General features: G+C 44.2%; 1 protein-coding gene across 4 annotated transcripts in view; it reads left to right on the top strand.

Moving 5' to 3' along the window:
• LOC139570760 (echinoderm microtubule-associated protein-like 4) overlaps positions 1-4862 on the top strand; it is a 90046-nt gene extending 85184 nt beyond the window's left edge. For all 4 annotated transcript variants that reach the window (XM_071392909.1, XM_071392910.1, XM_071392908.1 and 1 more), the window contains one exon: positions 108-4862. In XM_071392909.1, the coding sequence (XP_071249010.1) occupies positions 108-647 (540 nt within the window). In that variant the 3' untranslated portion in view covers positions 648-4862. The remainder of the gene's footprint in view (positions 1-107) is intronic.
• Positions 4863-15432: the final 10570 nt, after the last annotated feature.

Below are 15432 nucleotides of genomic sequence, written 5' to 3'. Positions count from 1 at the left end.
GTGCTACCATCCCTGTACTAAGCGTAGACTGTATATAGTATAACATACTGTAATATTAGCTTCAAATCATAATATTATGTGCTGACATGTGTCTCCTTCCTCCGCAGGCACCGAGCCACAAATATAGCGCCCACAGCAGTCACGTGACTAATGTGACCTTCATGCACAACGACAGTCACTTGGTGTCCACGGGCGGGAAGGATACCAGTGTCATGCAGTGGCGTCTGGTGGAGAAGACCCCCTCATTGGTCCCCAGCGACTCTTCCCTCTCTCTGGGGGAGGGGCTCCTGCATAACTCCAACCCCCGCGCCACCATCCCAGCGGTGCCCCTGACTCCCACCCCCACCGAGCCAGCCGTGACGCCAATCGCAACCCCAACTCCGCCCACAGTCCTCGACCTGACCTCTGACCCCCCAGCGGTGCCCTGCGGTGGTACGGCCATCGTCACACCGCCCACCGAGCCCACGACCAATGGACGGCAGGAGAGCTCCCCTGAAACACCTCCCCCCCCCGGGCTGACCCCACCCCGCTCAGATTCTACCCCACCCCCCTCCCACAGCACGCTGAGCCCCAAGGACAGCCTGGACCCCAGCGATGACACGGCCACTCCTAGCGACGAGGGCCGCCCTTTCACCCCACCCTCGTAAAGAGCGTCACTTGTGATGCAGCCTAGTGCGCTCTCCTGCTCAGCACTCCCCCCTGGAGGCACCTCGATGTCACTGCGTCTCTCAGGAGAAGCGCAGCAGGGTTCAATATTTGCTGTTCAGGTTTCCTTTGTTTTTCTTTTTAGTTTATTTTCATGCTCTTCTTTTTGTTTTGTTTTGAAGTCTGTGTTAATTGGATAAGAATGGATGGTGTAAGTGAGACAAGCAGTGATATTAGTGGCTGATGTTTTTTTCTTTACGCTGTCGCTCCGCCTTGTGTGAGGAGAGAATGTCGTGGCTGTTCTGGGTCATACGGTTAAGTCAAGTCTGCAGATGAAAGCTCTGAGAGAGTGACACACAAGCACACAGACGCACAAACACTAGCACCAATACACAAAGACACACAAAATCACACTCCAACATCACTCCTTGATCAGACAAACAGATGCAGGATCATTTACACAGTTCAAATATCACGGTAATGTTGCTATCATAGATACTCGTATAGTACTTGATACCATGTATTACTTATGTCTTTATACACAAGTATATTATGCTACAAGAGCCTAGTGCCTCTTCCCTGAGCCTAGCTAATGCCAGGCAGGTACCCCTGGCTAATGCTCACTCCCCAGTCCAGCCCTTTGTCAATACTCATCATATAGTCTCTAGGCTATGTTACCATAGAAACTTAAACCTAATCCTAGCTCAATAATGCAACAACACACCATAGCGTACTGTGTGACCACACACAACCAGTTTTACACATGCAGCTAAAGGCACACACACTCCATCACTCTGGACTTTCAATCAGGTGTGTGTGTGTGTGTGTGTGTGTGTGCGCGCGCCTGCAGACTGCTTCAGGGCAATAAGCTGTTCTCTCTGGTAGAGTCCCTGCAGGAAGCTCATCCATCCAGCCTCGCTGTAAAGGCAAAAAAGGACTCTGATGAATAATGGTCCATAGGATATCCTGTGGCCATGGACATTACGACCACACTGAACCACCAGCGACACACGTACCCAGGTGACTCTCTCGCCTGCTCGCCCTACCTTAACGTGCTACCATTTTTTTTTTTGCGTTTCTTTTCATTTTCATTTAGGATTTCGACCTTTTTAAAAACTCATTCTGGGGAGTGTTCCTTCTCTGCTCTATGGACTGAGATGTTTTTAAGAAAAAAGTTTTTTTTTATATTTTTTTTTAAGTCTTAAGTGTGTGCGAGCTGCCGTTTACACGTTGTGTCATTCCGGAGGAGGGTGTGCCCAGCTTCCCCCCCCCCCATTCTGCAGCAACTCAGGACGGGATCACGCTCACAGGAATACACAGCCAACAGAGAGAGAGAGAAAGAGAGAGCGAGAGAGACTCTTCTCTTCTACACAGTCTTATCTTTATCCCCTCAGTGGGAATGCGCTGGTACATTTCCACAGAGGTGGCATAGGGGAGAGAGAGAAAGGCTCTTCTGTTTTTCAGCTGGGAATGGAGGAGAGAGAATGTTTTTTTTTTAAATGCCTGTCTATGACTAGGGAGAGAGAGTCCAAGGGTTTTCTATGACAAGGACGACTGAAGAAAGGTGGAAGGGATATGTACTAAGGCATACTGTATGTGTTGCAATGCACAGTAAAAGTTTAGCTAGTTATACAGGATTGAATGATGGAAGTATTTTTCCAGGTTTGTTATTATCAGAAAGAAGAGCGAGGACTGTGTAGAAGGCACGTGGTGTAGATTCATATTTTGTTTTATATCCTCTCTGTCAGAGAGAGAGATTAGCGAGGGACTGTAAGTAAAGTGCATGTCAATGACGGTGTGGTACGGTTGGTAGGTGGCATTGACGGGATTGTAGGGAAGAGGTAAAGACATTGGTAATCCTAGTGAAAGACTGCATGAGGGCATGGTTGTATCAATGTTATACGAATGTTTTCTAACGTTGTCCTCAAAGATGTAGACTTCCACTTGGTCCACAAAGAACCTCTTTTTATAATATCATTTTCAGATTTTTTGTTGTTGTGTTTTTCGCAAATCAACAGCTTGTGCAACTGGGAATGCTTTAATGTATTGTAGGTCGATTTGTAGGTCGATTTAATTTAGGTAGATTTTGTCCGTAGTTTGTCCTGTCGTTTTTTTGTCCTGTGGTTCTGTAGTTGTAGTGAACATGGGATTGCCTTCCCTGGATGCTCTGCTTCTTGAGTGCATAGAACGTGAACACACTTAGTTAACCCCGTACAATATCTCATGACCTCCAGAATACGTCTCCTACAATGACAGGTGTCAATGTATAACTCATACCCTAGGACAGGGGTGTATAACTCATTCCATGGAGGGCCTAGTGTCTGCTGGTTTCTGTTTTTTCCTTTCAATTATGACCTAGGAAACCAGGTAATCTGACCTTAATTCACCAATCAAGTAAAAGGGCGGAGCTAAAACCCATACACTCGGCTCTCAGTGGAAGGAGTTTGACACGTGCCCTAGGATATCTGGAGTCTCTCCAGAACGCTAACACACCTGTTTTCAGGGCGCCATGTGGTCTTGCTAGATCTTCCCACCCAATACTCATCCATTTTGTACATGCAGGTGTGGCTACTTTATGTATATAATAGTATGCCTGTGTGTATGTGTCTGGTTCATTCATCTTGAGATATACAGGTAACTGCCAAAATAAAGGAAACGCCAGCATAAAGTGTCTTATTAGGGTTTTGGGTCACCACGAGCCAGAACCGCTTCTATGCACTTTGGCATAGATTCTACAAGTGTATGGAACTCTACTGGAGGGATGCGACACCCTTCTTCCACGAGAATTGCCATCATTTGGTGTTTTGTTGATGGTGGAAACAGCTGTCTCAGGCGCCGCTCCAGAATCTCCTATAAGTGTTCAATTGGGTTGAGATCTGGTGACTGAGACGGCCATGGCACAGGATTTGCATTGTTTTCGTGCTCATCAAACCATTCAGTGACCACCCGTGCCCTGTGGATGGGGGCATTGTCATCCTATGGGGGGCATAGCCATGGTAGTCAAAATAATGGCCAAAATAATGGCCTGATCATCATCATTATACGTTACACTAAGTATATGTTAATTGCTTAATTAACTCAGGAAACACACCTGTGTGGAAGTACCTGCTTTCAATATACTTTGTATCCCTCATTTACTCAAGTGTTTCCATTATTTTGGCAGTTACCTGCAGATCCACTGAACCATTACTCAGTGCTTTCTTTCACCACTAGGAGGCACTGCAGCTCACCCACAGGCCAAGCATGTACATACATGCAGTACGGTGTGGAATAATGGCTCTTTGAGTCCTCATAAACCATGGTCCCAAATGTGCTCTTCTTCCCATGGCAGGTGTTATGGTGGGACAGTGAACTGGCTTTGAGAGTGCCTCCGCCCGCAGTCTATCTGGGGATGTCGCTCCTCTTGTTATTCCAGGATATTCATGGCCAACTCAGCTCACCCCATTTAGGCTCGGTAGCGGTCTGCCAATCAGAGTCCTACATCAGATATGTCCTTTGAATGTTGCTCTGACGAATTGCCTTGCCATAATGAGGGGGGTGGGGGTGAGGTGGGTTTTGCCTATGTTGGTTAAGGGGAGGGAAATATTTTCTTTTAAGGTAGGGAGGGTTAGTAAGGTGTGGGAGATATGGACACCAGGGCATCCTATGTACTGGGCCCTGACAAGGATCTGATATTTTTGAGAGACAGAGCGGTCCATTTATGTCTATTCAACCATCCATCTTTTGAGGGGAATTTTTCTGAAGGGCTTGTACAGAATCATGTTTTCAAGTTAGATGGGCTAGTATCCAAAACACACAGAGGGAAGCAGAGAAGTGAGTTTAAACACAAGACTCCTTGACTGGTCTGAAGCCTCATCCCTGTGAATGTATGTCTAAGTGTCCTGGAAAACGGCTGGCACACCCATGCCAACAATCCAAGGGAGCATTGAGTGGGTATATATGTGTGCCCACTCTGTGATTATCAAGTCTTTGGGTTGGGGGAGGGCAAAGACGGGTGCAACTTTTTGTGATATTCAGAATAAACGGTCATCACCATCCATGAAGATGGTGATACTGATGATGACAATGTTGAAATGATATGTTGGTAAGATATGACTGACAAAAATGTTTCCCATGACAATGTTTGAGCCAATCTGTCTCTCGTGCATTCCTGTCAATAGACAGAAAAATACTGAAGATGAAAAAAAAAAAAAATGAAAATAAACATTTAAAGAAAAGCTTTTATCTTTTATGTTTGAGTATTTTCTCCACTCAAATTCCACTGATTTCTATGTTGATCTTGGTCTGAATGTTTTGTGTTATAAAAGGGGTAACTAACAGTAAATTATTCCAGTTTACTCGTTTAATTTAGTCACTTTCATCTGAGTTTGACAAAGTTCAAGTTGAATCCTTCCTCAAACATCTCTCCGTCCCTGAGCTTGTCTGGTGTTCTGTATCAATCTGAACCCTATGATACCTATCCTGGTGTGTGTGTGTGTGTGTGTGTGTGTGTGTGTGTGTGTGTGTGTGTGTGTGTGTGTGTGTGTGTGTGTGTGTGTGTGTGTGTGTGTGTGTGTGTGTGTGTGTGTGTGCGCGTGCGCGTACATGCATGCATGCGTATCCGTGTGTTTATGTCTATATAGTGAAGAGGTTATTCATCTCACTGTCTTCCCTAGTCGATTCTGGATGTGTCTGTCTGTAGTTTGGTCCGTACAGTGAACAGAAGTCTCTGGCTGTGGGATTAGACTGGGGGTAAACAGTGGACAGAGCAGAGGTCTCTGGCCGTGGGATTAGACTGGGGGTAAACAGTGGACAGAGCAGAGGTCTCTGGCCGTGGGATTAGACTGGGGGTAAACAGTGGACAGAGCAGAGGTCTCTGGCCGTGGGATTAGACTGGGGGTAAACAGTGGACAGAGCAGAGGTCTCTGGCCGTGGGATTAGACTGGGGGTAAACAGTGGACAGAGCAGAGGTCTCTGACTGTGGGATTAGACTGGGGGTAAACAGTGGACAGAGCAGAGGTCTCTGGCTGTGGTATTCGACTGTGTGGGTAAACCAAGGACTAGAACCATGCTGATTTAACATGTCAGGAGGTTCTTGATGACTGACACACAGATAAACAGACCCACAGACTGCCAGGCAGCCCACACAGAGGAGCAAAGACTGCGTGTCTACCGCAGTGGAGGGAAGGATGTCCCATTTTTAGCATCTTGATTCAGAACACATTTGCAAGAATGGCTTAGCATGACACCTCATGAATAAAGTGACTGTGCGTGCCTACATAATATAACACTGATGAAATGACTCCTTTCATAACCGCATTTGAGACCCAAGATTAATGGATAAAAACTGTCCTATGACTTTATTTCATGTGACTTTACATCATCGAAGTTGTGTATATTGCACTTTACGAACACAATGAATCACCAAATGCTAAACAGCAGATCGGACCACAAGCCCTCAAGTTACTGTTGGCTGATTTCACAGATACTTTCTCCATCTGTCTTGCTCTCCTTCCTCTGCCTGCCGTGGAGTTATTGGCCCCTGGAGTCAGTTCTAGGCATTGCAGCGGTCCTGATAGCAACACGTCCAGCCCAGTCGAGAGCAGAACTCAAGCCTAGCACAGCCCTTCTCTCCAGAACCTGTAGAGGAGACACAGAACATGAAAAGATGCAGTAGGATCAAGGATTTTATCAGAATATGCAGCAGGATCATGGCCTTAAAGGCCCAGTGCAGTCAAAAATGTCATTTTTGTCCTGTGTTTTATATACTGCATATTTCCACACTGAGGTTGGAATAATACTGTGATAATGCCCTTTTAGTGTAAGAGCTGTTTGAAAAGACCGGCAGAAATTTCAGCCTGTTTTGGTTGGATGGCGTTTTGGCTTGCCTGGTGTCATCATCAGGCAGTAAATTAGTTAATAGACCAAACCCTCCCTGCCATTAAAAGCTAGTTTTCAGTTTCTCCCTCCCCACTCAGACCACTCCCAGACAGTACTAGCAAAATTCTTGCTTGAGAAATTGCTCTTTGGTAAGAATCTATTTTTGTTTCTTTTTGACCATTTTAATTTAAATCAATCAGTTAATTGTTACCCAGAACTAATTTGACATTGAGATAAAAACGGCTGCATTTGTCACGACTTCTACCGAAGTCGAAGCCTCTCCTTGTTCGGGCGGTGCTCGGCGGTCGACGTCACCGGTCTTCTAGTAATCATTGATCCATTTTTCATTTTTCATTGGTTTTGTCTTGTCTTCCTACACACCTGGTTTCAATCCCATGCATTACCTGTTGTGTATTTAACCCTCTGTTTCCACTCATGTCTTTGTCAGAGATTGTTTTATGTTCAGTATACGTGTTTTTGTATTTGGTGCGCGACGGGTCCTCGTACACATTTTGTTTCATATTATTACATGGTTTTTGGAATTATGTGTTTTAAGTTATTAAACTACTCCATTTCAAAAAGTTTTGATTCTCCTGCGCCTGACTTCCCTGCCACCTATACACACGACTGTGACAGAATTGGACCTTTTAATCAGAAGATGTAGTAGGATCAAGGACATTATTATCACAAAGACAGTTTGATTCAATAAGACTTAATGCTAGGTTAAAGGTGCACTATGCAGAAATCGCTCCCCCATTTCCTGGTTGCTAAAATTCTAATAGTTCAACCTAATTTTAGTTTGTGACAAAACAAGCAAGTATAGTGTAGATAATCATTGTACCATTCAAACTGCTGTGAAATATATTTTCCATGATAAAAAAAAGTATTTTCTTTAAGCTGTTTGAAGCTAGTGGACAAAACCGAAAGTAAGTAAAAGACGCAAAAACAAACTTAAGAACGGGAAGCATAGAAATAGCTCACAAAGAACATTTCTATGTGATTTTGGTCAGGTGGAGGTCAAAATGTTTTATTTACTCTGTATTATGCAGGCCAATGGCATGATGGGCATATCTTAGTTATCGTCATCAATTGATCAAAAGAGCCAGCCTTGCATCTAACAAGTAATATTGCTCAATCCTGGGCTGTTTCTGAAACGTCACTAGCTGTCAAATCCTTGCTTCCCCTGTCCTTGTTTCCTCAATTCCTTGCCTCCCTCTCAAAAACTCCAATGAGCTTATGGGAGAGAGAGATGAGGAATTGAGCAAACAAAGATGAAGGTTTGACAGCTAGTAACATTTTCAGACACGGCCCTGGTATTGCGGGGCCCAATGAAGGACTACGGTGGTGATACTCACTCCTGGTGTAGCAGGCCTGCTGTGTTTTGCTTGAGCACTGTAGGAGCTGGTTCCTCAGCATCAGGAAGTCCTCGCCGTAACACTCAATGTTGTAGTCGGCTATGGGAAGGGAGAGAGGTTCAGAGTTCTTTCTCATTAGCGAATACAGTATGTTTAGGCGGGTTCAAAGATCACAAGAGACATGGTTACCTCACAACCTACATAAGGACTCGAATTTGATCTGAGAAATGACTACAATCTCCTGCCAGCATTGTTATGAATGATGCAGAGCAGGAATTCAGTCATGTGAGTGTGCGTGCGCATGTCTGTACTTACATTTGTGTGTGCGAGCTGCTGTGTGTACGTGAGTTTTTGGGTCATGTGTTTGACCTCAAAACACCCAAGAAAGGAGATCTAAGGGAGTGTAAAAACTACCTCAGGATAATGTTGGGCAACACCAGGGAAAGTGTTCAATCACATCCTCCTATATAAGTTCAGGAGTAAGACATGTCTTTAACGAGTCACATAATACAATTGTATGGACTCACTCTGTGTGCAATAATAGAGTTTAACATGATTTTTGAAAGACTACCTTCTCTCTGTACCCCACATATACAATTGTCTGTAAGATCCCTTAGTCGAGCAGTGAATTTGAAACACAGATTCAACCACAATGGTCAGGGAGGTTTTCCAATGCCTAGCAAAGAAGGGCACCTAAAATAAAGTAGACATCAAATATCTCTTTGAGCATTGTGTTAAATAAAAGGTTTAAATAAAAATGGTGAAGTTATTAATTACACTCAGTCACAACAAAGATACAGGAGTCCTTCCTAACTCAGTTGCCGGAGAGGAAGGGAACCGCTCAGGGATTTCACCATGAGACCAAAAGAGTGACGTAGTTACAGTTTTGACTTAAATCGTCTTGAAAATCTATGGCAAGACTTGAAAATGGCCGTCTAGCAATGATCAACAGCCAACTTGACCAGAGTTTGAAGATTTTTTAAATGAATAATGCAAACAATGTACAATCCAGGTATGCAAAGATTTACACAGAAAATCTCACCGCTGTAATCACTGACAAAGATATTTTAACATGTATTGACTCAGGGGTGTCAAAATGTATGTAAATGAGACATTTCTGTATTTCATTTTCAGTAAATATGCAAACCCCCCCAAAAATGTAAGAACTTTGTCATTATGCGGTATTGTGTAGATGTGTGAAAAAGATTTTTAATCCATTTTGAATTCAGGCTGTAACACAACAAAACGGGAAATAATTCAAAAGGTACGATTACTTTCTGAAGGAACTGTAGGTCCGACAGGCATGCTTACCGGATCATTCAAGAAACAAACCCAAAATACAACAGGCACACAGTGAACCGGAAGATCTGGACTTCGCGGATGACCTTGCTCCACTCTCTCACAAACACAAAAAAAATGCAGGACACGTCTCGCCTCTTGCAAGCAACATCAGCTTCGATCGGACTTCAAATCAACATCAACCGATGAAGAATGTGAAAGCAGGAATCGGTAAAGCCAGAACGGCATAAAACCTAAACCAAAGACTAAGATTTCTAACCAATGTGAGGCCCATCTTCCTTAACGGGTCTAAGTCATGGAGAACCACCAGCAGCATGCTCTGTTAAAAAGTACAAACATTCAACAACCGATGTCTCAGACGCTTACTTGGAATTCATTGGACATATACCATCAGAAACATCTGACTGTGGGAGATCCCAAAACAAGTACCTATTGAAGCACAAATGAAGAGGAGGATGTGGTGCTGGTTAGGCCACACTGGTTAGGCCACACTAAGAAGAAACGTGCATCACCAAACTAGACTCTTACCTTTAGCCCACAAGTTAAACGCAAGAGAGAAAGGCCCATGACCACTTTCATCTCCACCTGCATCTTCACAGAGCAAGAAATTAAGGACTGAACGACTGATATGGCAACAATAACAACTGGCACAGGACAGAAGGCATTGGAAGCAGTTCGGCAATGACCTATGTTCAGCAAGGAACTTAAAAGCACGAGCTAAGTGAAGTAAGTGTGACTTACCTGTGCACAGAGGGAGCAGCAGAAGCAGGACCAGGTAGGCTCTCATTGTTGCTCTCAGCAGAGGAGTTCTCTTAGCAATGGAGAAGTCTGAGGTCGAAAGTCTACGACAGGTTGAGAGCACCTCTGCTTTTATACTGTGTCGTGTGCTCAGACAGGAACACATGCACCCACGCGGTCACATGCACTCAAACAGATGCGGCGTACACACATTGTACGTCAAGGGTTGGATAAGGCGGGTGGATTGCAGGATTAAAGAATGGTGTCTAAAATGTGTTCCATGTAAGGACACGGTATCTTATTTCATCACATGACTGTTGAATTATCTGTTGGAGGCTTGGAGCACTATAATAAGACTTCACCGCTGTTGGTTGGCCTAGCTCATTGTTGACAATCAACACTTTTATTAATAACGTTCATGAACTAACATTAACTACGTATAGATCATGAATATAACTATTTACAAATGTTGATAATACATTGTAGTACATACTGTATGGATATTAGTAATACATTAGCAAATATGTTTCAATAGAAAATGCATCACCCACAGCATTGACTAAGGGGAGGCAGGTAGCCTAGTGGGTTAAGAGTGTTGGGCCAGTAACCGAAAGGTCGCTGGTTCGAATCCCAGAGCCAGCAAGGTGAAAAAATCTGCCCGTTCTGCCCTTGAGCAAGGCAGTTAACCCCCAACAACAACTGCTCCCGGGGCACCTCTCTGATTCAGAGGGGTTGGGTTAAATGTGGAAGACACATTTCAGTTGAATGCATTCAGATGTGCAACTGACTTGGTTTTCCCTTCCACTGACCCTTTGGTGGGGCATATCTTCAGCAGCTCAGTATTGTGACCACTCACTCACACAGGGATAGAAATAGGGCAACAATGGCTCTTTAAATATGTCACTGAATGTATAGATTGTATGGGGTCGTAGAAGGTCACCTCTCCCACGTCATAGTCCAGACACACGCTCCCCCTCCTGATTGTCCTCTTCAGAGTGAGGCGGGTCCAGGGCATGGTACAGGCGCTGTACTGGCCCCCATCCCTCAGGGCCATGGAGCCAGAACCCATTTGAGAGAGAGAGCCATGGGGACGCAGTGTTGAGGTTCAGAGTCACTGGGGCTGGATGGAAACACAAACAGGTATGCTATACAATTGACATTTTAATGTGTGGTGCTCGAAAACGTCTACTGATCTGTTAACGATAAATTTGCTCTGGTCTAGTACTCACTGTATTTCACCTTCTCTCATATCTTGAACCTCAGGTTTCCCAGGTGTTGGGCCACGTCTATCAGTGCCCCTAATACAGGCTTTGGATCCTGCAGTGTACAATTGGCACTTGAGCAATTATAACGTGGACATAAATAACCTTTCCTATAACCGATACTGCGCCACCTTTTTTATACGTGAGGTGAGGTCCTCGGGACTAATCTAAAACCCACACAGGTTCTTTAAAAGTGGGGCATGGGGACAAACAGGCCAGGTATAACACAAACATATAATTTATTCACAAGGAGTAGTAGAAAGCTTCGATGCATATTTACCCCCTTTTTTTTGTTGGCACAAAACTACCTACATACTTCCATTCATTTGTATGGGTTACCTTCAGACGAGTCCCGTGACACTTGTGTGGAGAACGCCATCGTGTTCGCGAGAGTCTCATCTTTCCATAGAGCGGTCATATTAGTTTCTAGGTCAAACCGTTCGGACGCTACAGAGGTTTTCGGGATGTCTCACGGTCTGACAAACTCCGCTATAGCTCGGCCACCTTCCGCCACAGATGCGGAAGACATAGAACAAAAATAGCATATCTATCTTAAACGTTCTTCTTTTGCTCTATGAAGGCCAATACAGAATTCAACTGTCTCGTCTCCGCTGACCTCCTGAAATCCTTTCTTGCTGGACCATCTCTCGCTCTCTCTCATCGCTGCAGACCTCCAAGCAGAATAGAAGAGCTGCTGTTTTGCTCGGCCTTTCACACTTCCCGATGGAGGATCATCCAACTTCATCAAGATCTGTCAGGTGTGTGTGTGTAACTACTGTAAGTTATGAGTTTTCTGTTTAGGCACACACAGCCCTGATTTTTCCCTCTCATACGTGAATAAGCTTTATATCAACATTGGTAAATAATTTAGCTTATTCTAACAATACCATATGTGTTGGAACTAATCCACTCAGGGCTATGTGTACATTAGTAATTGGTTATTTTTGTGTTGCGCTGTAGCCCACTGATCCAGGAGAGCAGAACACAAAAGGGGGTTTAACATCGCTGTACTAATCAGGACTGAAGATGGTGGAGGAGATGCGCTTTTGATCAGAACGTAAGTGCTTCTCTCACTCTTTCCCTCTCTCCTAAAACACACACACTCTCTCACACAGTCACTCTCTCGCACTAATACACACTATCTCTCTCATCCTCGCTCTCTCTCTCTCTCTCTCCGTCTTTCTCACTTCTAACCAGAATAGAAGAGCTGCTGTTTCACTCGGCCGTCCACACTTCCTGGCGCTGGATCCATCCAATTTATTCATGACCTGTCAAGTGTGTAATCTGTATCTGTTTCTCTCACTCCCTATCACTGTCCCAGTCTCTCTCTCTCTAACCCTAACCCTCTCTCTTTCATTCCATTTCTGTGTCTTTCTGTTATAATGTGATTACATGAATTAATTATATTTTGAAGTCAATCATGTTGCTTCGAGTCAAACTTGCGATTGATGGCATCAGGAGAGTTACCATTGAAAGTCTGCCAGAGACTGTGGAAGAACTGCAGTCAATACTGAAGAGCAAGCTCTATTTGGAAGGTGACGTCGTACTTCAATTCAAAGATCCATTATTTGAAAATGAGCAACCCTGAAGGTAATGCTTAAGACGCCACCTGACTCTGAGCGTTCAGACAGCGGCACTTTGGACACTGGCAGTATTTAGTTGTTATCAGACTCTCTCTCACCTTCGTCACGTGCACAGCAGTGGCCTGAGCCATGTATCTTCCCCACCTTTAACTATGACGGTGAATTGAAACTCAGACATGGAAATTAGAATTATGGAATGGATCCCTTTTGCCAGTCTCCAAGAATATGAAGACAGAAATTCTTGACAAAGTAGCAGATGTTATGTTTGACGTCAACCCATACCCATCACAAAAACAAGTCGAAGGTGTTGCCAAAGCTCTGGTGGAGAAACACCCATGCCTAAAAAAGCCAGGACCATTATGCGGATGGTCTGCCTGGAAATTCAGCCTGAACTTTCAATATGGGAACTATCGTCAGAAGTTGCACATAACAGGATGCCCTGAGCTTATGGTGAATTGTAACAAGAGGTCAAGGGTTGATGGCAAAGACAAAATAAAGTTTTTTTTTAAATAAACAAGCGATCAGAGGTGAATTTCTTGCCAGATACTCCTCAAGCAAAAACAACAAACACTCTTGAAGAGGAGAGAAACAGCCAGAGGAGGAAAAGAAAAAGCGGATGAACTGCTGATGGGAAACACGTTTGCCCTACTGAGAAAGGACATCATTCAGGATGAGCCACTTGTATCTGATGTGAAAACCAGATGGCCAGCTTTGTTTACAGAGAGAAAGGTAGGCTAGTGTCCCCCTTTTCAAACTGGCTGTGGCGTTACAATCCCTTCCCAACAATTTCTACAGTTTGTTGCATATATAGTATGATAACCATTTTTTGCTCTGTAAATGTCAATGCAGAATTCAACCTCCTTGTCTCCGCTGACCTCAATAAATCCTTCCTCGCTGGACAAGCCCAGATTTCCTGGTTGTGCAGAGCATGGGCTCCAACAATGGCCGAACACCATAGTCTTATACGTTCTCTTGATCATAACGTAAGTGTCTCTCTACCCCCAACCCTTCTCTCTCTCTCGCTCTCGCACACTCTATCTCTCTCGCTAATACACACACACTTTCTCTCTCTCTCATGCTGTCTCTCCCACTAACACCCTCTCTCACTAACACCCACTCTCTCACCAACACCCTCTCTCTCATTATTGCGGAACTCCAACCAGAATAGAAGAGCTGCTGTTTTACTTGGCCTCCCACACTTCCTGAGGGAGGATCCATCCAATTTCATCAAGATCTGTCAGGTTTTGGTGTAACTTCAATAAGTCCTTGGTTTTCTCTTTGGGCACCCACAGCCCTGATTTTGCAATCTCATACTCCTTGCTAGCTGTCCAATGCGTAAGGTAATTCGTAAGTGAATAAGCTTCATCTCCACATTGGTCAAGTCATTTAGCGTATTCTAACAACACGATAAGTGTTGTGACTAATCTACTCAGGGCTATGTGTACATTAGTAATTGGTTATTTTGTGTTGTCCTGTAGCCCACTGATCCAGAAGAGCAGACCACAAAGGGGGTGAACATCAGAATACTAATCGTGACTGGAAATGGTGGAGAAGATGCGTTCTTCAAGGAAATCATCTACGTTGTAGTGATCTTAGAAGAGCACATCGTCCTCCATGAGCCGCGGGACGTCCCCAACGCCTTTGCCGTTATGATGGGTCTTCTCTATGCCATATACCATAAAGTAGCTGCTCTGCAAGGGATCGTGGCCTGTGGAACAAGTTGTGCCAGTGTACTGTTTAAGGACTCCTGATTGAACAGGAAGACTGTATAGTTACACACGCCTGACAGATAGTGATGTAGTTGGATGGATCCTAAAAACAGACGAATAGTTTTTTGACCATCCACAGCATTATGGACAGCTGCTGTTGCTATGGAGAACTTCACTGCACGTTTAAACTGAGAGCGTTCTTGTTCATACTCCTTATTTTGAAAGTGGTTAGAGTTCCAAAAGTATAAACGCTATCAACAATCTTTTTACAAGCCAAGTTGAGTCAGTTTGTGTGTCAACATTGGTTTGGTGTTTGTAGCTGTAACGGTCCAAGAGCATTGGCATATCCAAATATCTCCCATTGAAATTGAACTTTTGTGGAAATGTATTTATAGTTTTCTATTTTTTGCTTTTATGCTAACTTAAAAATGGTTTCAGTTCAAAAACTATACATACAATATAGATACAAAAGTATGTGGACACCCCTTCAACTTAGTGGATTCGGCTATTTCAGCCACACCCGTTACTGACAGCTGTATAAAATCGAGCATACAGCCATGCAATCTCCATAGACAAACATAGAATGGCAGTAGAATGGCCTTACTGAAGATCTCAGTGACTTTCAATGTGGCACCGTCATAGGATGCCACCTTTCCAACAACTCAGTTCGTCAAATCTCTGCCCTGCTAGAGCAGCCCCGGGCAACTGTAAGTGCTGTTATTGTGAAGTGGAAATGTCTAGGAGCATTAACAGCTCAGCCACAAAGTGGTATGCCACACAAGCTCACAGAATGGGAAGGAAGAGTGCTGAAGCACGTAATGCGTAAAAATTGTCTGTCCTTGGTTGCAACACTCACGACTGAGTTCCAAACTGCCCCTGGAAGAAACATCAGCACAATAACTGTTCGTTGGGAGCTTCATGAAATGGGTTTCCATGGCCGAGCAGCCAAGCCTAAGATCCCCGATTTGGTGGAGGAATAATG

This window comes from Salvelinus alpinus, chromosome 3, assembly GCF_045679555.1.
Source record: "Salvelinus alpinus chromosome 3, SLU_Salpinus.1, whole genome shotgun sequence".
In the NCBI taxonomy this organism is placed as follows: Eukaryota; Metazoa; Chordata; class Actinopteri; order Salmoniformes; family Salmonidae; genus Salvelinus; species Salvelinus alpinus.
Note: the sequence above shows the minus strand (reverse complement) of the source record. Positions and strands in the feature narration are given on the sequence as shown.